Raw genomic sequence first — 25,518 nt, forward strand, 5'->3', positions numbered from 1 at the left:
GGGAGGAACCATTACACACCTCCAAGTCTCCCAGTAGTCCTTTGGTCTCAGTATCTGAAGATGGCATACAGGCTGCCTTCAAGACAGTAAATCCAAGGAAAGCATCCGGTCCAGACAGAATACCTGGCCAAGTACTGAAAATCTATGCCTACCAATTAGCTAGTGTATTCATGGATATCTTCAACCTCTCTTTCTGGCAGTCTGTCATACCCACCTGCTTCAAGCAGGCTTCAGTCATACTGGTGCCCAAGAAGAGTGTGGTAACCTGTCTAAATGACTATCAGCCAGTGGCACTTATGTCCACAGAGATGAGGTGTTTTGAGTCACTGGTGTTGAAGCAGATCAACTCTTGTCTGAATGGTAACTTGGATCTGCTCCAATTCACCTACCAAAACAAAAGGTCTACAGCAGATGCTATCTTGTTGGCTCTTCACACAACCCTAGAACATCTAGACAGCAAAGATGGATAAATCAGGATGCTCTTTATTGATTACAGCTCAGCACTTAACACCATCATTGCCTCAAAACTAATTAGCAATCTCCAAGACCTGGGTCTCAATATATCCTTGTACAATTGGATCCTGGATTTCCTCACTTGTAGACCCTAGTTAGTTTGGATTGGCAAAAACATCTCATCCACAATCTCCATCAGCACAGGAGCACCACAAGGATGTGTACTTAGCACCCTGCTCTACTCGGTTTATACCTATGACTGTGTGGCTAAGTACAGCTCCAACACCAGATACAAGATACCACTGTTGTGGACTGTAGCAAAGGGGATGATGAATCAGAATGCAGGAGGGAGACTGAAGACTTGGCTAAGTGGTGTAATAACGACAACACCTTACTCAATGTCAATAAGACCAAGGAACTGATTGTACACTTCAGGAGAGGGAAACCAGAAGTCTAAGAGTCAGTAAATCATCGGAGGATCAGAGGTGGAGAGGGTCAGTAACTTTAAATTCCTGGGTGTCACTATCTCAGAGGACCTGTCATGGACCCATCATATAAATATTATTGTGAAAAAAGCACAACAGCTCCTCTATTTCCTCAGGAGTCTGCAGCGTTTCAGCATGTCATCAAAAACCTTGGCAAATATGGCCTGGTATGGGAACACCAATGCCTTTGAGCGGAAAATCCTACAAAAGGAAGTGGATTCAGCCCAGTACCTCACAGGTAAAACCCTCCCAACCACTGAGCGCATCTACATAAAATGTTGCTATAGAAAAGCAGGATCCATCGTCAAAGATCCTCACCACCCAGCCCATGCTCTTTTCTCGCTGCTGCCATCAGGTAGTAGGTACAGGTGTGTCAGGACTTGCACCACCAGATTCAAGAACAGTTGAAATCCCTCAACCATCAAACTCTTGAACAAAAGGAGATAGATACACTCATTTAAGGACTCTGTTATATTGTTAATTCATGCTCGATATTTATTGCTATTTATTTATATCTGCATTTGTAGTTTGTTACAGTTATCAGTTGCTGATGTTTTCAGATTACAGTTACTGTTCTATAGAGTTGCTAAGGTATGCCCAGAGAGAAAAAATCTCAGGGTTATATCTATTCACCCTCAAGGAAAAACAATGATTTATGTATATCTTTTTGCATTTTAGAGAAAATGTTAATATAAAAAATAGCAGCAGTAAAGCAACGTTTGTGGCATTGAGGCCTTCGAGAGGGATTCATTCTCAATAGAACAAGACTTCTATTTTATTTTTATGCAAAAATTGCTGGCTAGTTTTGTTTGGGAATACATTTGGTGTGCTCTACTGCAATAAAGATCACTGCTGGTAAAACTGGAAATCTGTTTAGTGTTGTTAACTCTCGCTTGTATTCATAAGTGCATAAACTTTTTGTCAACCAATATAACTAACTGTTCTTACCAATACAGAATCAGAATAAGAATCGGGTTTTATTATCCTTGCCTTTCATTGAAATTTGTTGTTTTGCAGCAGCAAAACACTGCAAAGACATAAAATTACTATCAATTACCAAACAATAGTAGGACAAAAAAGGAATAGTGAGGAAATGTTCATAGATTCATGGTCTGTTTAGAAATCTAGTGACAGTTGTTGAGTGAGTCTTCAGACGCCTGTACCTCCTCCCTGAAGGTAATAATGAGGAGAGTGTATGTCCTGATGGTGAGGGTCCTTAATGATGGATGCTGCCTTCTTGTGGCATCGCTTCCTGAAGATGTTTTCAATTGTGGAGAAGGTTTTGCCTCTGATAGAGCTGGCTGAGTCTACTAAGGCTGAGAAGTGGTGGATGGAGTTCAATGCAGAGAAGTATAAAGTGGTTTACTTTGGAAGATTGAACCTGAAGCGTTAATAGCAGGATTTTTAACTATGTGGAAGCATAGTGGGATCTTAGGATTCCTGTCTACAGACCCTTCAAAGTTGCAGTAGTCAAGAAACCTTATGGTGTGTTGGCCTTCATTAGTTGGGGGATTGAGTTCAACAGCCATGAGGTAGGGTTGCAGCTCTAAAAAACCCTGGTTAAACCACACTTGGAACATTGTGTTCATTTCTGGTCACCTCATTGAAAGTATGTAGAAGCTTTAGAGGAGGTGCAGAGGAAATTCATCATAACGCTGCCTGGATAAGAGAGAATGAAAGTGTTTCTCTTTGGAGAGAAGGAGGATGAAAGGTGTACAAATTGATAAGAAGCACAGATAAAGTAGACAGCCAGAGACTTTTTCCCGGGGTGGAAGTGGCGAATGTGAGGTGCTAATAACTTTAAGGTGCTTGGAGGGAAGTGTAAGGGAGATGTCAGAGGTACATTCTATTTTTTTTACACAGAGAGTGGTAGATGCCAAAAGAGGTGGTAGAGCAGAGGTTCCCAACTACAGGTCCAAGGACCCCTCAGTTAATGTTAAAGGTCCATGGCATAAAAAGTTTAGGACTCCCTGTGGTGGACACAGATAGATTAGGGAAATTTAAGGTACTGTTAGATAGATATGTAGCTGAAAGAAAACTGGAGGACTATGTTGGAGGGAAGGGTTAGATTGATCTTGGAGAAGACAAAGGGCTGACACAACATTGTGGGCCAAAGGATTTGTATTGTGCTGCACTGTTCTATGATCTATGTTGTATGTTTTAATCTTCTGCAGCCTCTTACAATCCTGTGGATTGCAACCTTGAAACCAGACTGTGATGCAACCAGCCAGAATGCTCTCTAGCATACACCTATAATAATTTGCAAGTCTTTGGTGCCAGATCAAACTTACATTCCTAACAAAGTTAAGCCATTGGTTTGCTCTCTTCATGAATGCATCAGTACAATGGGTCCCAGGAACAATATGCTGCCACCTAGGAGCTTAAAGTTGTTCAAACGTACCACCATGGAGTGTTCTCCATTCAATAAAATTATAGCCAATCTTCTACATCAACACAACTTCCATTTTGAAGTGGTAAATTGGATTAGACATTAGCTCAATGGAAGAAGCCAAAGAATGGTAGTGGACGATTGCTTCTCAGAATGGAGGCCTGTGACTAGTGGTGTGCCACAGGGATCAGTGCTGGGTCCATTGTTATTTGTCATCTATATCAATGATCTGGATGATAATATGGTAAACTGGATCAGCAAATTTGCTGATGATACAAAGATTGGAGGTGTAGTGGACAGTGAGGAAGGTTTTCAAAGCTTGCAGAGGGATTTGGACCAGCTGAAAAAATGGGCTGAAAAATGGCAGATGGAGTTTAATACAGACAAGTGTGTGGTATTGCACTTTGGAAGGATAAATCAAGGTAGAACATACAGGGTAAATGGTAAGGCACTGAGGAGCGCAATAGAACAGAGGGATCTGGGAATACAGATACAAAATTCCCTAAAAGTGGCATCACAGGTAGATAGGGTCGTAAAGAGAGTTTTTGATATATTGGCCTTTATTAATCAAAGTATTGAGTATAAGAGCTGAAATGTTATGATGAGGTTGTATGAAGCATTGGTGAGGCCAAATCTGGAGTATTCTGTTCAGTTTTGGTCACCAAATTACAGGCAGGATATTAATAAGGTTGAAAGAGTGCAGAGAAGGTTTACAAGGATGTTGCTTGGATTGGAGAAACTCAGTTACAGAGAAAGGTTGAATAGATTAGGACTTCATTCCCTGGAGTGTAGAAGAATGAGGCGAGATTTGATAGAGGTATATAAAATTATGATGTGTATAGATAGAGTGAATGCAAGCAGGCTTCTTCCACTGAGGCAAGGGGAGAAAAAAAACAGAGGACATGGGTTAAGGGTGAAGGGTGAAAAGTTTAAAGGGAACATTGGGTGGGGGGGGGGTTTCTTCACATAGAGAGTGGTGGGAGTGTGTAATGAGCTGCCAGATAAGGTGGTAAATGCAGGTTCTTTTTTAACATTTAAGAATAAATTGGACAGATACTTGGATGGGAGGTGTATGGAGGGACATGGTCTGTGTGCAGGTCAGTGAGACTAGGCAGAAAATGGTTCGGCACAGCCAAGAAGTGCCAAAAGGCCTGTTTCAGTGCTGCAGTTCTTCTATGGTTTCTATGGTTTCTATGTCCTAACCACATATATATATTGATCCCCTTAATATCAAAAATTATTTTGTTATTCTGCTTAGTAGCAACTAAGCCTCCATTGCCTTCTTGAGTAGTGAATTCAAGAAGTTACTGCTATCTAGATGAAGAAATTTCTTCTTAAATCAGTCCTAAATCAGTATTATTTTATTCTAAGTATGGAACTGCTGGTTCTGAACATCTTACTGAGGAAAATATTGGTCTGCATCTCACTCAATAATCCTCACAGGAAAATTGTATGCTCTCTTGATGGGCCTTGCCCTCCCACCCAATCATCTCCACCCTTGTTGCCACGCACAGCATTACTGCTGAGAATTGAGACAAATTCTTCTGGTTCCCTCCAAGGGAACTATGTATCGTCTGTGAGACCTTCTCTCAATGGTCAGCAATGAGTCACTAACCACTGGCAGCAATTTTTTTCTCATCTGTCTGCTAAAACAGACAATTTCTTATTTTGAGACAGAAGTCCCTGGTTTCAGACATCATCAGTCAGGGGAATCATTATCCCTGAACTTAACTTAAATCAGGTCCCACAAAAACTTTAGAGACACAGAGTGCAGATGCTGGAATCTGAAGAAACACATAACATCATTCATTCGGTATGTACCGTGTCATAGAACATGGGTGATCATGGTCTTTCCATGACAATGATTGTTCATGGCAAATTCTTCTACAGAAGTGGTTTGCCATTGCCTTCTTCTGGGCAGTGTCTTTATAAGATGGGTGTCTCCAGCCATTATCAATACTCCAGAGCTTGTGTGCTTGACGTCAGTGGTCACATAACCAGGACTTTTGATCTGCATCAGCTGCTCATATAGTCATGCGCCACGTGCTCCCATGACTTCACATGACCCTGACTGGGGGTCTAAGCAGATGCTACATCTTACCCAACAGTGACCTGCAGGCTAGCAGACAGAAGTAGCACCTTACACCTCCTTTGGTAGAGATGTATCCCTATCCCATTACCCAGAACACATAAAATATAGGAGGAAAAGGTTTGTAAGTTTTAGTGGGAGCTCAAATTCTTCTGAACTCCAGAGCACAAAAATACAGAGTCTTTAACGTCTCTCCATCTGACAAGCCCACCATTCTAGTATTCAATCTTGTATACCCTTGTTATGTTCCTTTCCTGTATCTTTTCTTAGGTAGGGAAACTAGAGCTTTACACAGTGCTCTAGGTGCAGTCTTACAAGATCCTATATAACTGATTGAAATGCCTCTATTCTTGTACTCAAATCAGCTTGCAATGTAGGCCAGCTCATGCTTTGCTTTCCAAATCGAAGGTGGAATGTTAGTGTGGAGGGAAGGAAAGACAAAGAACCACAGGAGGATAATGAAGAAGGAGAAGGAAAAGTAGATGAGGGGTAGAGTGACAGAGTTGGAGTAGGCATGGGGCAGAAATAGATGAGGGTATGTAAGGGGTGAGAGCAGCAAGATAAAAAGTGATTGATGGCTGCCAGAACAGGAGAATGCATAACCAATAAATCCAAGTGAACTGCTCAAAGTGAGCACCAAGCATTCATGATGTCCACAGGCACCTTGTGTCTCGTGTTATTGAGCTGTTACATCCCGCACCCCCCCTCACCAAGAATAGTGTGCTTATGAGTATGGATGGAATTATTGAATCAGCATTGTCACAGTAGGCATTAACTATAAGCACATTCAGTCTATATTTCTTATTTCTTCAACTATTGAAATATAGAATGTTAAAATAAATTTTCCTTGTTATATTTAAGAATGTAACTGGTTTTTGAGGTGTAAACTCATCTGTAACTGCATTCAGTTTGGAGAATAAGCCATCTGTATCATAAATGGTTGACAACCTTCCACTGAGGAAAAAAACTAAGATTGTCAGGGAAGACAGAAATAGGGTAGGAACTGGCGCCACCAGCAGGTGACATATCAGGTTGCATCATCACACACGATTGCATATAAATTTGCCCTCTTGTACAATGCATAGAACTCTGCCATATCAAACTGATGCATTGCACAGAGCGTAGAACACTGTCGTGTCAAATTGTTGTATTACACAGTGCACAGAACATTTTCACATCAAGCATTATCTAACGCATGTTGGGCATGTTGCCACATCAGTGTGCAAATTTACAATTCACACTGTAAAAGCATTGTAGGGGGAAAAAGACTTTTGAGAAGTACCCTACTGGACCACCAACCGAGAACTGGAAAGCCATATCAACTCTTCTTTGGATGACCTGAACATAAACATCCATGTGGTTTCCTTTAGTATCTTTTTCACCAATCCCTGTACTGCTACAAAACTGACATCCTGTAACAATATGCAGCCTTTCTCAACGTTTTTGCCCTGGAGGAACCCTTGAAATAATTTTCAGGTCTCAGGGAAACTCTGCATAAAAATGATCATATTTAGAGCTCATGGTACATTAGAGTGACCAGTAAGCTGTAGATATAATAATCAAAAAATAATTTTCAGTGTTCCTTTGAGTAAAGAATGAATTTTTAACCAACCTTTCTTGGAAAAAAGACAGTTAAGGTTAGCTTACCTTTCTTGAAATTTTTCTTTCTCCTTCATAAATTTTATAAACTCATAAAGCAAACAGGAAAAATGTCTCAATACTGGGTTGAACTTGAGATAAGCACACATGGATCTCACATTCAACTGAAATGAGACAATATCTGTCCTCGCTCTTGATGCTTGTTAAACAAAAAAAAGCTTGCTCGCACATGTAAAAAGTTGAAAACTGCAGCAAAATGTTTATTGTTTTCCTATGAATGGCAGGATACTCTTCTTTCACAGAAATCCAGAACTTGTCCAGGGCTAGGTCAGTAAGTCTCATCTTGAGTGCACGATCAGATTGCAGCTCATAAAGTTCTTCCTCTTCTCTCAAAGTCAGGTTCACAAATTGAGCAGAAGATTCAGAGAAAGGGTCCCTCACCCAGTCATACACATGGGTTGAAAGGAAGGAAAAATACTGTTCAATTTTGTTCTGTAGTTCTTCCAGATGGTTTTCAATAAGACTCGAGACTTTCTGATATCCTTCCTCACTCTCAAGCCCAAGCAGCAATGGAAACATTTCAGAAATCCCTTTTGCAGCATGAATTTTCCAAAGATTCTGTCTCCTTTTAAATCCAAGAATCTTTTCTCTTGAATTCAAAACATTTTCTCCAGGGCCTTGCAGACACTTGTTCAACTGGTTCATATGATGAAAAGTGTCTGCTAAGTAAGCTAGTTTCTGCAGCCATTCTTCATCTTCAAAGCTCTTAGCAAAATCTGGCCTACTATTTTCTTGAAAGTACTCCTGCAATTCATCTTTCTGCTCGAACACCCTATGAGAACTCTTCCTCTACTAAGCCACCAGATTTCTGTATGTAGCAGGAGATTGGTGTGCTCTTAGTCCAGGTTTTCACACAGGCAATGTTCCGACAAGAACTATCCTTTGTTATTCAAATAACAAGCTATGGGTAACAAAGGACATTAAGGACATCCTGAACACTAAAAAGAGGGCGTTTAGAGGTGGAAATAGGGAGGAGCTGAGGGCAATACAGAGGGACCTGAAAGCCAGGATCAGGGAGGCTAAAGACAGGTACAGGAGGAAGCTTGAGTGGAAACTCCAGCAGAACAACATGAGAGGGGTCTGCAGGGGGATGAGGACTATCAATGGGTTTCGGCAAACTAGCAACAGAGGAGCTGAAGGCAGTGTGGACAGGGCCAACGAACTTAACCTGTTCTTTAACAGATTTGACATTGTGACCCCTGCCCATCCCCCACATGAACCATCGGTTGTTGGCCCCCAACCAGCACATATTCCACTCTCTCCTCCTACCCCTCCTCACAGTCCCCCACCCTGCTCTCATGACTATACCCCTTCCCCACACAAAACCACCACGGTGGGCTTCACAGCTGAACAGGTGAGAAGACAACTGAAACGTCTCAACCCAAGCAAGGCTGCAGGACCGGATGGTATCAGTACCAGGGTGCTCAAAGCCTGTGCCCCTCAGCTATGTGGAGTACTTTGCCATGTCTTCAACCTGAGCCTGAGGCTCCGGAGGGTTCCTGTACTGTAGAAAACATCCTGCCTCATCCCTGTGCCGAAGACGCCGCGCCCCAGCGGCCTCAATGACTACAGACCGGTGGCATTGACCTCCCACACCATGAAGACCCTGGAGAGACTTGTTCAGGAGCTGCTCCGGCCTATGGTCAGATCCCCTCCAGTTCGCCTACCAGCCCCAACTAGGAGTTGAGGATGCCATCATCTACCTGCTGAACCGTGTCTACGCCCACCTGGACAAGCCAGCGAGCACTGTGAGGGTCATGTTTTTTGACTTCTCCAGTGCGTTCAACATCAAAGGCAGAGGTCAGTAAGGGCCTCACCTTTGTCCCCCTTCGCCCACACCTCAGCGAGTTCCGTGTTCGCCACAATGCGGAACTCTTCTTCCGCTGTCTCCATCTCCGAGCCTACTTCTTCGGCAAGGACTCTTCCACCCCCACCGATGACCCCTTCTCCCGTCTTCAACCCTCCTCTTCTTCATGGACACCCCGCTCTGGTCTTCTGCCTGCTCTGGATCTCTTTATCGCTAACTGCCGACGGGACGTCAACCGTCTCGACTTCACCACACCTTGTTCCCATTCCAACCTTACTCCTTCCGAACGCTCTGCTCTCCACTCCCTCCGCACTAATCCTAACCTTATTATTAAACCCGCCGATAAGGGAGGTGCTGTTGTAGTCTGGCGTACTGACCTCTACCTTGCCGAGGCACAGCGACAACTCATGGATACCTCCTCTTATTTCCCTCGATCGTGACCCCACTAAGGAGCACCAGGCCATTGTCTCCCACACCATCACCGACTTTATCTGCTCAGGAGATCTCCCATCCACTGCTACCAATATTATAGTTCCCACACCTCGCACTTCCTGTTTCTACCTCCTACCCAAGATCCACAAACCTGCCTGTCCTGGCAGACCTATTGTCTCAGCTTGCTCCTGCCCCACCAAACTCGTTTCTGCATACCTCGACACGGTTTTAACCCTCCTTGTTCAATCCCTTCCGACCTATGTTCGTGACACTTCTCACGCTCTTAAACTTTTCGATGATTTTAAGTTCCCTGGCCCCCACCGCTTTATTTTCACCATGGATGTCCAGTCCCTATCTACTTCCATCCCCCGTCAGGAAGGTCTCAAAGCTCTCCACTTCTTTTTGGATTCCAGACCTAATCAGTTCCCCTCTACCACCACTCTGCTCCGTCTAGCGGAATTAGTCCTTACTCTTAATAATTTCTCCTTTGGCTCCTCCCACTTCCTCCAAACTAAAGGTGTAGCTATGGGCACCCGTATGGGTCCTAGCTATGCCTGTCTTTTTGTTGGCTTTGTGGAACAATCTATGTTCCGTGCCTATTCTGGTATCTGTCCCCCACTTTTCCTTTGCTACATCGACGACTGCATTGGCGCTGCTTCCTGCACGCATGCTGAGCTCGTTGACTTTATTAACTTTGCCTCCAACTTTCACCCTGCCCTCAAGTTTACCTGGTCCATTTCCGACACCTCCCTCCCCTTTCTAGATCTTTCTGTCTCTGTCTCTGGAGACAGCTTATCCACTGATGTCTACTATAAACCTACTGACTCTCACAGCTATCTAGACTATTCCTCTTCTCACCCTGTCTCTTGCAAAAATGCCATCCTCTTCTTGCAATTCCTCCGTCTTCGCCGCATCTGTTCTCAGGATGAGGCTTTTCATTTCAGGACAAGGGAGATGTCCTCCTTTTTTAAAGAAAGGGGCTTCCCTTCCTCCACTATCAACTCTTCTCTCAAACACATCTCCCCCATTTCACATACATCTGCTCTCATTCCATCCTCCTGCCACCCCACTAGGAATAGGGTCCCCCTGGTCCTCACCTACCACCCCACCAGCCTCCGGGTCCAACATATTATTCTCCGTAACTTCCGCCACCTCCAACGGGATCCCACCACTAAGCACATCTTTCCCTCTCCCCCCTCTCTGCTTTCCGCAGGGATCGCTCCCTACACAACTCCCTTGTCCATTCATCCCCCCCCCATCCCTCCCCACTGATCTCCCTCCTGGCACTTATCCTTGTAAGTGGAACAAGTGTTACACATGCCCTTACACTTCCTCCCTCACCACCATTCAGGGCCCCAGACAGTCCTTCCAGGTGAGGCAACACTTCACCTGTGAGTCGGCTGGGGTGATATACTGCGTCCGGTGCTCCCGATATGGCCTTCTATATATTGGCGAGACCTGACGCAGACTGAGAGACCGCTTTGCTGAACACCTACGCTCTGTCTGCCAGAGAAAGCAGGATCTCCCAGTGGCCACACACTTTAATTCCACATCCCATTCCCATTCTGACACGTCTATCCATGACCTCCTCTACTGTAAAGATGAAGCCACACTCAGGTTGGAGGAACAACACCTTATGTTCCATCTGGGTAGCCTCCAACCTGATGGCATGAACATCGACTTCTCTAACTTCCGCTAATGCCCACCTCCCCCTCGTACCCCATCCGTTATTTATTTTTATACACACATTCTTTCTCTCACTCTCCTTCTCTCCCTCTGTCCCTCTGACTATACTCCTTGTCCATCCTTCGGGTTCCTCCCCCCCTTGTCTTTCTCCCCGGACCTTCTGTCCCATGATCCTCTCATATCCCTTTTGCCTATCACCTGTCCAGCTCTTGGGTCCATCCCTCCCCCTCCTGTCTTCTCCTTTCATTTTGAATCTCCCCCTCCCCCTCCCACTTTCAAATCTCTTACTAACTCTTCCTTCAGTTAGTCCTGATGAAGGGTCTCGGCCTGAAATGTCAACTGTACCTCTTCCTAGAGATGCTGCCTGGCCTGCTGCGTTCACCAGCAACTTTGATGTGTGTTGCTAACCGCACATTTATCCACATTAAACTGCATCTGCCATGCCTCTGCCCACTCACCTAGCCTGTCCAAGTCACCCTGCATTCTCATAACATCCTCCTCACATTTCACACTGCCACCCAGCTTTGTGTCATCGGCAAATTTGCTAATGTTACTCTAATTCCCTCATCTAAATCATTAATATATCTTGTAAGCAGCTGCGGTCCCAACATTGAGCCCTGCAGTACCCCACTGGTTACCACCTGCCATTCCAAAAGGGACCCATTAATCGCGACTCTTTGTTTTCTATCAGCCAGCCAATTTTCAATCCATGTCAGTACTCTGCCCCCAATACCATGTGCCCTAATTTTGCCCACAAATCTCCTATGTGGGACTTTATCAAAGGCTTTCTGAAAGTCCAGGTACACTACATCCACTGGCTCTCCCTGTCTACTTGCATAGTTACATCCTCAAAAAATTCCAGAAGGTTAGTCAAGCATGATTTCCCCTTCGTAAATCCATGCTGACTCGGACCGATCCTGTTACTGCTATCCAGATGTGTAGTAATTTCATCTTTTATAATTGACTTCAGCATCTTTCCCACCACTGACGTCAGGCTAACCAGTCTATAATTCCCTGTTTTCTCTCTTCCTCCCTTCTTAAAGAAAGGGACAACATTAACCACCCTCCAATCCACAGGAACTGATCCTGAATCTATAGAACATTGGAAAATGATTACCAATGTGTCCACGATTTCTAAAGCCACCTCTTTAAGTACCCTGGGATGCAGACCATCAGGTCCCGGGGACTTATCAGCCTTCAGACCCAACAGTCTATCCAACACCATTTCCTGCCTAATATAAATTTCCTTCAGTTCATCCATTACCCTAGGTCCTTTGGCCACTATTATTGTAATAGTACCTTATTTTCTGAACTCCAACCCTTTTGCAATAAAGGATTGGAGTTCACCGTGTGTTATGGTGCCTAAGCCAGACAATAGTATTAGGTTTTGTACAGATTACAGGAAGGTGAATGCTGTGACAAAGACTGATGCATATCCAATCCCTAGGGTAGATGATTGTGTGGATAAAGTTGGACATGCCAAGTTCCTTGCAAAGATTGATTTGTTAAAAGGTTATTGGTGTGTTCCATTGACTGATGGCGGTAGAGAGATTTCTGCGTTTGTAACCCCATCCAGGTTATATGAATATAATGTTCTTCCATTTGGGATGAAGAATGCACCAGGTACATTCCAAAGGATGATTAATAAGGTGATTCATGGGTTAAAAGATACAGATGCCTATATTGATGATTTAGTTACGGGAAATAGTACTTGGAAAGCATATATTACTGTGGTGGAGAAACTATTTGAAAGACTTTCAAAAGCTAACTTAACTATTAACTTAGCTAAAAGTGAATTTGGCCATGCCACAGTGACCTGCCTTGGCTATGTTGTGGGTCAGGGAAAATTAGCACCCGTTCAGGCGAAAGTTCAGGCAATTTTAGAAGTACCCACTCCAACTGGTAGAAAAACTCTCAGAAGATTCTTGGGTATGGTAGGATATTACAGAAAATTTTGTAAGCATTTTGCGAACATTGCTCTTCCATTAACTAACCTCTTGAAGAAAAATGAAAAGTTTGTTTGGTCAGAGCTTTGTCAAGAGGCCTTTGATAAATTGAAAACTATAGTATGTAGTCAACCTGTGCTCAAATCTCCTGACTTTGAATAACCATTTTCATTAGCTGTAGATGCTAGTGATGAAGCTGCAGGAGCAGTGTTACTTCAAAGAGATAAGGGTGATGAAGTTGATCATCCGGTAGTTTACTTTTCTAAGAAATTTAATGCCCATCAAAGAAATTATTCAACAATAGAAAAGGAATTATTATCTCTTGTTTTGGCTTTACAATATTTTGAAGTATGTGTTAGTACTACTCAGAAACCACACATAGTTTACACTGATCATAATCTGTTAGTGTTTTTGTGTAAGATGAAAAACAAAAATAGAAGATTACTAAATTGGAGCTTAAAGTTACAGGAGTACAATATTTTGATCACCCACATTAAAGGTAAAGATAATGTGATTGCTGATTGTCTATCTAGATGTTAAATGTACAATGAAATTTTTTTATGGAGTGGTATTTTAATATTTGTAACACTCCTACTATATTCTAGTTTGTAAAGTGCTGAAAGATAATACAGTGTATATTCTGTATGTTGTAAATTTTATACCTTTGTATTTTTTTGAGGGAGGTGTTACATACCTCAAGGAGATCTTGTGACTTTCTTGTGAGAATGATGTAATGGTCTTTTGGAGGTCACCTGATGTAATTTTCCCACCCATGTGAGGGCACGTGATGACATGTTCACCACGGGTATAAGAGGGAAGACCCCTGGTGACGCAGTTAGTTTTCCAGTTAGAACGTCAATGAGATATTCTGCTCCGCTGCTTATTTGCATTATGACACAGTTTTGATTTTAAACAGAGTTTTATGTTCTAATGTAAGGTACAGAAGTCTGAGTCAGTGGTTTGACCAATCACTGTCAGGCCTGTTAATGTATCTTTTCAGTAACGCTGGAGAGTGAAGACGGGACCCTGAAGGAGGCGTTCGACTGGTTTGGAAAGGATCGACCATTATTGAATTTGTTCAAGAAAGTGATCTGCATGAGATAGTCTCTGCTAAAAAGGAAGCAGAAAAGGCTGTGCAGGCTCTATTCTACAGAGGAGGAAGGTCAGTGCCCTTAAAACCATTTTATTTCCGTCAACGTGATTCCTGTGGACAAGGCAGGATCTGACTGGGAGTGGCAGTGACGTCCTGTCTTCGAGGAATTCGTTACTTCATGAAAGTCTCTCCTAATTGACTATATAAATCTCTTGGACTTTAAAATTTACCATTCGAAGAACTGTGTTTGAATTTATCGCTTTAAGAACTGGTTTCGTATTATTGCTTTAAGAACTAGTACCGAGTAGCAATTTATTGAATGGCCGCATAGCCATTTACTTCTGGTTAGGGTTTTCATTTTTTTTTCCATTGTTTATCAGGGTTTAATAAATGTTAGTTTGTTTATAAATTCTGACTCGATATATTCATTGCTGCCGATCACGTGACACTATCTAAACATCTCTTGAAAGCCTGTAATGTTTTTGCCTCACCACAATACCAGGCAGTGCATTCCAGACATCCACCGCTCCGTGTAAAAGACTTACCCCTTTGAACCTTCAATGCATACACTCTGGTATTAGATATTTCTACCTGGGAAGAAAGAAACTCCTTGTCCACGTTATCTATGCCTCTTATAATCATTTAAATCTCTATCAGATCTCCCCGCAGCCTCTGCCACCCCAAAGAAAACAATGCAAGTTTGTCCAAAGTTTGTCCAGCCTGTCATTATAGCACACGAGGTTGGGGATATGCAGCTACGAGAATTATTTATGTACAATACAGAAAATGGTGTTACCTGCATGTATTGTCAGTTGCTGGAGAATTTGCAGGTGGGAAGAAGTGGGGTGATATTTGGAAACTTGACTTTTTAAAGCATCATATAGCAAGCCAATCACATATGGATGGTGTGCAAAAGCTCCGGTGAGAAAATCCTTCATTACCCACTACAGGCTGGCTACTTATGTTTTGTGAGAGTGCAGATGAACAAGAGCAAAAATGATCAAACCCAGAGGAGATCAAAGTTCTTATTGCACAGCACAAGATTTTTGTGTACACTTGTCATTACAGATTAGAGGGAGCATTGGTCCTGCTACCCCGACCATCATCCCCTAGTAAGCTCCTTGCTAAGTGTCAAGGACCACTTACAGTAGTGAGACAGGTGAACCCAACTATCTATGAGGTCCTGCACCCAGTGTTAGACCTACCTTGAACACCTGGAAGGAGGGAAGGGTTCTGCCAACAGCACATGTCTACTGGTCCACCAGTTTGCAGAAGATGATGACCCAGAAGGGATCTTGGAGGCCTGGAAGGGGCTTGAGAAGGATGACCTCTCCTATCTTGATGGCCGCCAAGCACTGCAGAAGCAGATGGTGCTTGCTGACTTTCTGTAGCTGTTCCAGAAGAGACCAGGGCTGACAAAGGTCCATTAGGATCAGACCTGACCATGGTTCAGTACATTAACACTGCTACAGAGTGCCAGAGTGATTTATGAGGGTCCTGAATTATGAAATTCAGATCTTGCTGGAGCTGGGAGTCATGGAGCCTTCAAATAGTGAGTCGAGCAGTCCTACAGTTATTGTCTCCATGAAGGATGACACCCTGAGGGTATGCATTGATTTCTGGAGGTTGAGTGCCTTTTCATTTTTTGATATTTATCCTATGCCTGCATTGTTGAGCTACTAGAAGGAATTACATTACCACACCAGACCTTTGTGAGGGTTCCCCTGGGTGACCAATCAAGCCCCTTCACTGCCTTCCGCACACCCCTCAGTTCACCATATTGCCCCTTTGGTCTTCATGGTGCATCAGCAACCTCTGATTAACCTTGTTGGGAAGCTTGTAAGCAATCCAGTGACTTGGACTGAAAATATTTTTAAAGCCTGTGCTCCTCAACTGTCCTTCGGAGCCCAGACTTTGACAAACAGTGCGGTGGATCTCTTAGGAGTAGGCATTGGCCCAAGAGAACCTGGAGAAGAGCGACCTGTCCTTTACATGAGCCGAAAACTCCTCCCAAGGGAAACCAAGCTGTCCACCATTGAAAAGGAGTTTCTCACCATTAAGTGGGCTGTTGACAGCCTCTGGTACTACTTCCATGGCAGGAAGTTTGACTTTTACACAGACCACAGTGTTAGCATGGATTCAGACAATGAAGGACCGTAATGCCAGAATGACACTGTGATACCTGCAGCTCCAACCCTTCAAATTCTGGGTCCACCATAAAGCATGGAAAGGAAATGCTACTGCAGACTACCTGTCTCACTGCTGAGCATCATCATCGCAGGAGAGGAGGGTGATAACGTGATGGAGTGCACTCCATAAATGCTTTCCCTACACATGTGCATTTTCACACACACTAACATTGCCTTGTCATTCTGTTGTTGTTGTGCTGAGTGTACGTATTTCAATGTCTTCCCCAGTATATTCTTATAATGGGTCCTAAACCGAGCTGATGTGTTTGGATTGGCTTTATGGCGCCTTTCCCACCATACATAGTGCAATGTTCCCTTTCTTTAGTAATGGGGATATGTAAATGAGTATATCTTGTTTGTATACAGTATTCAATGTAGGTACTTCTGTTTATTTTGTAATATGATTGTAACTACTTTGTGGGGTGCATCGTCTTCTAATTCATGTGTTGTCTAGTCTTAAGTTAACTTTGTTGGTATGTCCTGGTGTGGGAGGGAGAGATTGGGGCTGCTGGGAGTTCACATTAGACGAAAATAAGTATGGAGCTATTATTGTGATTACTGGTAGTTATCGTTTTGTAAATATTGGCAATATTTTCACTTTTTGTTAATTTTTGAAAGTTTGATTTTTGATGTACCTAATAAACACCCTTGCACTAAAATGCTAAGCAACTTCAGCAATTTTTCCTTTGGTCATAACCCACGTATCTAACATACATATACACACACATGCACACACACATATATTTACATGTGCATACACATACATATGCATTTACAAATGCATACGCATACATATTTATGCATGCACACTTACATTCACTCTTGTGCATACACACCCATGCATGTACATATACATATATCTATATCATACTCCATAGTATTGAGAGCGAGCTGTTGCCCGTGCAGCAGGCTCTCCCTTTCCTGGAAGCGAATGAATTGAAAGGAACTGCGGAAACTGATGACATTTGGCATCATAGGAGTTGCCAGTTAGCATTGAACTCAACATAGGACTGCCTTAGGAACTCCAGCCCTAGATTTTACCTCGGAGGTTTACTCCCAAAGCCTTCCCAATGAGTAGCCAAGGCAGTGGAGGCTTGAGATCAGAGTTTTCCTTTTCCTGGGTGAGCTGCCAATCATGGCTGATGAGCCTCATCTTCCCGAAGTGACTGCTTTCACACACAAGCACTCACATACATATATGAGCTCAGTACTTAAATACTGATTTCAACTCACATAGGTGAATGATCTAGGGGTGCTAGTGCCAATAATGGTCTCCTCTAGAAGTTCATGTAACTAGTTGCTAAGTAAATGTAATTGTTATGTCCCTGTTCCTGCCAGGAACATCCTGAGATACAGGGAATACAGGCAGGGATGGGGATTTAATGCAATGTTCAGTGTTTGTGGCCATCTCAATACCAAACACATATGTTTGCTGTTGTGTGCTGAGGGTAGCAGACACCAACAGAATCAACAAACTCATTCGTAAGGCCAGTGATGTTGTGGGGATGGAACTGGACTCTCTCACCGTGGTGTCTGAAAAGGGGATGCTAAGTTACATGCCATCTTGGTCAACGTCTCCCATCCACTACATAACGTACTGGGTGGGCACAGGAGTACATTCAGCCAGAGACTTATTCCACCGAGATGCAACACAGAGCGTCATAGGAAGTCATTCCTGCCTGTGGCCATCAAACTTTACAACTCCTCCCTTGGAGGGTCAGACACCCTGAACCAATAGGCTGGTTCTAGATTTATTTCATAATTTACTGGCATAATTTACATATTACTATTTAACTATTTATGGTTCTTTTACTATTTATTATTTATAGTGCAACTGTAATGAAAACCAATTTCTCCCGGGATCAATAAAGTATGACTATGACTATATGACTGCAATCCTTTGGCAGTATGGGAAAAATCAGAGACAGTGATAGAGCTGTCGGGCATAACAGCTTAAGCTTTGACAAACTTCTATAAATGTGTAGTCAACAGTGAACTGACTGGCTGCATCACGGCTTAGTATGGAAACACCAATGCCCTTGAATGAAAAATCCTGCATAAAGGTGGATTCAGCCCAGTACACCATGGGTAAAGCCTTCCCAATCATTGACCACATCTACATGAAATGCTTTCGTAGGGAAGCAGCATCCATCATTAAAGATCTGTTTTTGCTGCTGCCGTCAGGTAGAAGTACAAGAGCCTCAGGACTCGCACCTCCAGGTTCAAAAACAGTTACTACCCCTCAACCATCAGGCTCTTGAATAAAAGGTGATAACTGCAGTCTCTTGTTCGTCCATTGAGATGTTCCCACAACTAATTATCTCACTTTAAGGACTCTTTATCTTGTTATTTCATGTTCTCATTATTTATTGTTATTTATTTATATTTGCATTTGCAGTTTGTTGCCTTCTGCACTGTACTTGATCTTTTACTGATCCTGTCAGTTACTATCCTATAGATTTGCTGAGTATGCCTGCAGATGAAATTCGGGTTATATGTGGGGACATATATGTACTCTGATAAAAAAAATTACTTTGAACTTAGAAAATAGAAAGGACTTGAGCAAGAGAAAATGGCATGCAAATAATTTTGATCATTTGAATATGAGCCTGTCAGATGCTGAGAACAAAATTACTGTAGCAGCTCTTTTAACTCATGACTCACTGATGCGACTTTCTTTTTATGTCAGCCCTTGGTCCTATCTCAGTACCAGTTGGAAGTGTAGTGGCGTAGTGTTTAAGTTACCGGACCAGCAGCAGAGCTGTGAGCCGCTGATCCTTAAATCCCACCGCAAACAATGAACCGTGCAAGAATACACCACCCCTACATATCCCCACACCTTCACAGCAATTCAGATGAAGCATCTTGACCTGAAACGTCAATTGTCTACTTGCCTCCACAAATGCCGTCTGATCCACTGAGCTCCTCTGGCAGTTTATGGACACCTAATGGCCAATAATGGCTGCATCAGGTGAGAGAATACAACAATATGATTTCACCTGGGAATGATCAATAATACCCTTTCATCCTGCATGTAATTAATTTTGAATCATTGAAAATAAAACAAAAGCTGTTCTGTTCATTGTCTGGACCTCAAGATGTTAGGAAACAAAAAAATAAATGGAAGAATGTGGTATGAACATCTACAAAAATAGTAAGAATTCTATTTTTTCTTGTAATGTTATACTGTGAATGTAATCAGTAGATGATTAAAGAAATCAAGCTTTTGTACATATTGTTAAAAAAAAGTAGACATAATTTTTTATTAGAATTTCATTTCTCTGTTTGTCCACTGGGTGGTGACTGAAGAACAGATCTGATAAAAGCCTAATCATATGCTTTTAACCTGAAAGTTTATGCAAGGGAGTCGAGGTTACTTTGAGGCAGTGAAAACTCCCAACAATTGCCTTTCCAAATGTGAAAAGCTAACTTTAAAATAAGATATGGAGCCTACAGCATGTGGTGACAGAATAGTTATTTGCAAATTTTCCATACACCTTTGTGTTAAATTAGCAGTGTTGCTTCAATTCCTCAGTGCAACAATTCCACAGTAGTTGTCTTAAAATAGATTTCCTGTCTGTTTCACCCTTCTTACTTCTAAATTTACACAAAAGCCTGCAGGAACACTGTCATATCCCTGAAGTGACAGAAAAGGCCAAGTGCTCAGATTCTGAGGTTCATGCCAGGTTAAAATTCAGTCATAAACGACTTGGAAATACAAGAAATATCAGCAACTGAAAAAAAAATGACAAATGCAACAATGTCCTTGGGAAGCTATATTTGCATAAATTTATTAGTCGAAGACATGTACGGTAGATACAAACATAATTAAATACAAGAAACAATTTCTAAACATCAATCACCTTGGTAATGTTGTCCTTACACATCTTAAAAACAGCATTTTGGAAGAAAATGGAAATTAAAAATCATCAGCTGTTCAAACCTCCAACTAGAGAATTTAACTTTCCTTTTTTTTAAAAAAGATTACAAAGAAACTGCACCTACTAATATGAGCAACACACCCGGCACATCCTGGAACAGACTCAAAACAGCCTCCCATACCCTTTGTCTGCACATTGTGAAATAGAACCCATTACCAATCAGAAAGAAAAAAAAGCAAAGCATTAGATATTTAAAAAGAGCAATGTGTATATATCTGATGAAGAGATTTCCCCCTTCAGTTAATGAACCTTAAAAAGTAAAATGGTTGCAATAGGAACCCACTTTAAAGCTGAATGAAGTACATTTTAGTCTGTCTTATTTGTTTGATTGAGGCCTGCCCTGTAGCACCCTGCTTAAAAAAAATCCTGTAAAGAGTAATTCCATTTCATTGCTCTCATCAATTACAAAGATCCTTGATGTGCTTTTTAAAAAATATACGACACAATCTACCTACCACTGATGATTCTGATTTTAAAATAACCTATCTTGATCAACCTGTTGCCTTGAAAAAAAATCTGTTAAGTCCTGCATCTAAACGAGTTATTAATTAATCTTCATTTGGGTAGTAAATTTCACTCTGAATAGCTTGGTCATCTGAAATTCTATGACAGAAAGAACATCAGCAGGCTTATTGTATTTAAGAGGCACATCCCACTGAGGACAGATGCTTTGCTGCCTCATTCAGCAAAGGGAAGGGTGCTGAAGAGGAGGCAGCTTTGGCCTGGGGTATAGTTTAGCCAGACTTCCCTGATGAGAATTTTATGGATGGATATGGCCACTGGCAGATTTGGGTGCTTTGCTGGAGATAACAAAGGGGATAATTAACCTGTGCTAAGGTATCTTTCTCTGGCAAACACCACTTAGAAGCAAGAAGGTCTTCTAAAACCAAAGTGGGTGCCATTGTCCAAAGTGGATATGGGAGTATGGAAATAAGATGCTGTTTTTTTTATATATTCTATCCCAGGTGTTTATAAATGTAATTCTCTACATGTTTGACAAGCAGTTTGGATCCTAAAAACACGAAGTATTGGAAGCATTTGTTCAGGAACCCTCGAATCTGTTAAACATTTCATCAACACAATAAGCGAAGTAATCCGGGAGTGTTCAAAGAACCCAGTTGCTGCTATACTGCTCGATGACTGGATTTTCACTAAAACTTTTGTGGAGTCCTTTTTAAAGGGTTCATGGTGATTTTAATACATTGATACAATACCTCATGATTCTAACTAGCATGGAGTTGAGAGGTAGTGTGTGTGTTAATGCACACATACAGGCAAGCAGCAAAATTTAAGTGTGAAAGCACTTTAGGTCTTTGAAACAATGCAATGTATGTCTTGACAAGCCAATTGTTTGAAGATTCAGCAGCATGCACAATATTTGAAATGAATACAAATCGAAGGCTGCTGTTCTGTGAAAGGATGCACTGATTACAGTATTATAATATAAAATGGCAGGGGGGAAATTTTACAAATTGTTTTTGGCATTCGGAGCGTGGAGAGATCAGTAACAATCGAATGTTTGACAATTCTGCCTGCCTCCACTGTGAATGGAACATGCACATGGCCACTCTCCCCACCGCAGCAGATCATTCAAGTGCAGAAAGCCTCACAGTCAATTCCAGTCCTAATCTCAGCCATCACATATGGTTGTTCACTGGCATCAGTGGGATGCTGGATTAGTCCCCTGCTTTAAGAGCACTCAGATCACTAACACATTAACTTTTCACCAGCTGAGGGAAATATTTCTGCACAAACTTTGATATTTGTGATTGCAGTGTTTACAAATTGACAACATTGAATCAACTTGGACAGACATTAATATAAACTCCCCATTAGTAGAACCAACTTTTGAATCAACTGATTCACTTACAAAATCCTTTGACTTCTACTGAATTCTATTGAAGAGCCCAAGTGATGCATTGTTTACACTTTTCCTCCCTTCTCCCTTTCGACAAATGTGAAAACTATCTGTTTTAATCCACTGTAAAATAATGTTTGAAACATAGTAACAAACAGGTTGAACACTTGTATTTCAGAGTGAATGACTTGTCTCTTGTCTGATTTATTAGACATGGTAGACGTCTGGCATTATTGCCAGCCACCAGTTTCTGAATTGCTAAGAAGAACTGGGTGGTTAGCATGGGTTACTGCACTGCCATTATTTCACAAATTCCAATTAAATTGCACTATTTCCAGCAAAATAGTAACCATGTTGAAAGGTGGACAACTGCCTTCAAAAATATTCATCAAGCTCCCTCTGTCTCGCTCTCTCACACACACACCCACACCGCCAACACTGGCCAGATGCAGTGGTTGCGTTCCTCTGCAGTTTCCACCCAAAGCCTGTTGGCTTGGAAAGGGGAAAGTAAGATTTTTCTTGACAAAGCTAATACATGCAATCCAAGTACAGAGCAACAAACTATCTAAGTTTCAACAATAAACATTAAAGAGTAAAGATTTGCTTTAATTATCACATACACATCGAAACATGCAGTGAAATGTATCGTTAGCATGAAGTCAGATCTGCAAGGATTGTAGTGGCAGCCCACAAGTGTCGCCATGCTTCCAGCGCCAACACAGCACGCCCCAACTCACCATCTCTAACTGTACGTCTTTTGGAATGTGGGAGGAAACTAGAGCACCTGGAGAAAACCGTGTGGTCATGGGGAGTACATATAAACTCCTTACAGACAGCAGTGGAATTTAAACCCTGATCTTACAGTTAGCACTGTAAAACACTGCACTAGCTGTTACCCCACCGTACTGCCCCAATAAAAGAATCAAAGCACTTCCACTAAATTAGGAACCATCTGAAGGAAGGGACTAAATGTAAACCAAAACTACTTTCCTTCAAATTAAAGACTCAAAAGAAATGATTACATGTAAAATATGAATTTGTTATGACAAAGCAGAGCTTGTTAAAAGCATTTAACAGGTGACTGTAATCATTGCAACCTTGCTATCAATGGGTAAAACCTGAAGGCTTAAGGCTAAATAAACAAGACATATTAAAGCAATAGCAAAGTAGCTTTCTCATCAATAAAGGCTTGAGGCACTGTCAAAATTCAATCCAAAGTAATTTTATTTTTCATGTAGGACAAACAGTTAAATTTTTGATTTTTCTGCAATGTTTCATCGTTATGGCATGATTTCTTTCTTCCCCCACCCACCCTTCCCATTCTCCTTTCTCTCCTCTCGCTCTGTCTCTTGATTCCCCTCCCTTCCTGCTGTGGACTTCAGCTGAGCGAGGTGATGTTTGAACGGCCGCCAGGAGGCGCAACAATGCGGTGACCGCTGCGACGAGGGCCGTCATCCACTTGAGCTCCTGTGTACGAGAGGATTGGAAAAGCATGAAGTGAACAGGCCTCCAGGGTATAAGGATTCCCCTTTGCCCACACACTCTACACTGTGAACACTGCTCTAACTGTAAAGATGATTGGTAAGACCTGGGGTATGGGTAGTGTAATGAGTGATGGGAATATGGGCAGAATAATAGGAACTAGGGAAGGATTACTGCAACGACAGGTGGCTGATGGGCAGAAGGGCCTGTTTCTGTGCTATAACTCTAAAACTCTACCTCGACATTTCCATATTCCTCTACGACACAGAAGGCCCTTTGACCTATCAAGTCTATGCTGACTCACAGAGCAGTTCCACTCTCCCACTGATGTTCCCTGAAATCTATTCCCCTCATATTCTCACCCTCCCCCACTCAGGTCTATTCATAATCGCTAACTAACATGTTGACTGTGAGTCTTTGGGATGTGGGGGGAATCCAAACCATCCCACAGGGAGAACATGCAAGCTCCACACACAGACAGAAACCAAGATCAGGATCCAACCCATGTGGCTGGAGCTGTGTAGCTGCAGCTCTTCTTCTTGTCCCACTGTTTCGTCCAACCCTGCCAACATACACCAGGCAACTCTGCCCTTGGCTTATGCCAAGCCAGAGTTGCATTCCTCTGGAATCAGGTCAAACTTTCCTTGCATGACCTGTTTTCCTCTTGACAGCACGCACAACATTCAGCCACATCACCCAGCAATGTCCATCAAGTGCCAGGAATGAGCTGGTCCATTGCACTGTAAGACCCTAAGAAGCTCTTATGTGATCAGCTCTGCTCTTTTTTCCCCTTCCCACTCCTCAATGGAATCTATCTCCAGTTATTGAAGTTTTCTTCCGCCCCCTTTCCTCCCCACTGCACCTTCGCCACCATTACTTATATTCAAGTAACAATATGTAGAGTTGCAGCTTGGCCAAATAATTCTAGGCCAAAGCAAGTTCTCGTAATTCTTTAACACAAGAAGAAACAGCAGCAGCAGTTTGCCATTTGCCCCATCATTCAGCAAAACCATGACTTGTCTGCTATTTGCCTTCAATTCTACCTACCCATCTGAATGTCATGGTCGATAAATATACTTAATGACACAGCATTTGAAGTGGAGCACTCTGAAGAGTCACAACTTGCTGAGGAGAAAAAGAATCTTCTTTATCACAATGGGTGATCGGTTACCCTGAGATGATTCTTCCCAGTTCCATTCCCATGCCATTTACCTTGTTTTGCTTTGCGCAAAATCCTACCAATGTCCAAATGAGCAGCTCCTGAGAATTGGAACTGGGTAGTGACAGTGCTTGGTTTTGTGTGCAGTCTATCTTAGTGAATTATATCCAGTCATTGAAACTTGATATGCTTAACACAAGATAAATAAATTCCCCAGGTCACCAGGACTCAATTTTTTTTTGATGTTTAAACTTGTTTGATCCATACCTGCATTAGATTTTGTTAACCCATCAGAAGTTCTTCCTATTGAAATGAATGGAAATATTTAATTGACAATGGCACAAGGCCAATTTTCTGAAGGGTTCAAGTTTATATACTAATTACAGCTTCAAATGATCATACTTAGAGATATTTTTTGCTTTCATTCACCAAAATAGCTTTTCAAAGTACATTCAGTTATTTTAGCAAATAAGAATATTTTTCTATGCAGAAAAATGAATCTAAATTTCATTTTAATTAAAAGGAACTTAAATGAATACAACTACTTGATTTAAAAAAAACCTTAATGTAATACAATGTCCCAAGGCATCAAATAAAACAAGATTTAGGAGCAAGTCCTGACAGATTTCACCCTTTCCCATGCCATGGCACAGCAGTTAACCAAGTAGCCTGAGAAGTGACTTAATCCTTGGTGGAACCTGTTCAGTAGCAGGGAGTCAGGCACACTGGAAAGGCCTGCTGGATCTCCAGCTTTGTCATGGACCTCACTTTCTTAAACATGCCAGAAGCAATTGAGTCTATCGAAGGAGTTGGGGAAGTCGTGCAGGTGGGGGGGGGGGGGGGGGGGTGG

At 42.2% G+C, this 25,518-nt stretch overlaps 1 protein-coding gene across 3 annotated transcripts in view; it reads right to left on the reverse strand.

The window, feature by feature from the left end:
* Positions 1-19,991: 19,991 nt before the first annotated feature.
* The window catches only part of LOC140200358 (dihydropyrimidinase-related protein 3-like), a 225,229-nt gene continuing 219,702 nt past the window's right edge, over positions 19,992-25,518 (reverse strand). For 2 of the 3 annotated variants that reach the window (XM_072263576.1, XM_072263579.1), the window contains exons 14-15: positions 24,936-24,971; positions 19,992-23,494 (exon numbers count right to left, since the gene is read on the reverse strand). In XM_072263576.1, the coding sequence (XP_072119677.1) occupies positions 23,406-23,494; positions 24,936-24,971 (125 nt within the window). In that variant the 3' untranslated portion in view covers positions 19,992-23,405. The remainder of the gene's footprint in view (positions 23,495-24,935; positions 24,972-25,518) is intronic. The other variant, XM_072263577.1, reaches the window with a different exon arrangement.

The sequence above is a fragment of the Mobula birostris genome, chromosome 7 (genome assembly GCF_030028105.1).
Source record: "Mobula birostris isolate sMobBir1 chromosome 7, sMobBir1.hap1, whole genome shotgun sequence".
Taxonomy (NCBI): Eukaryota; Metazoa; Chordata; class Chondrichthyes; order Myliobatiformes; family Myliobatidae; genus Mobula; species Mobula birostris.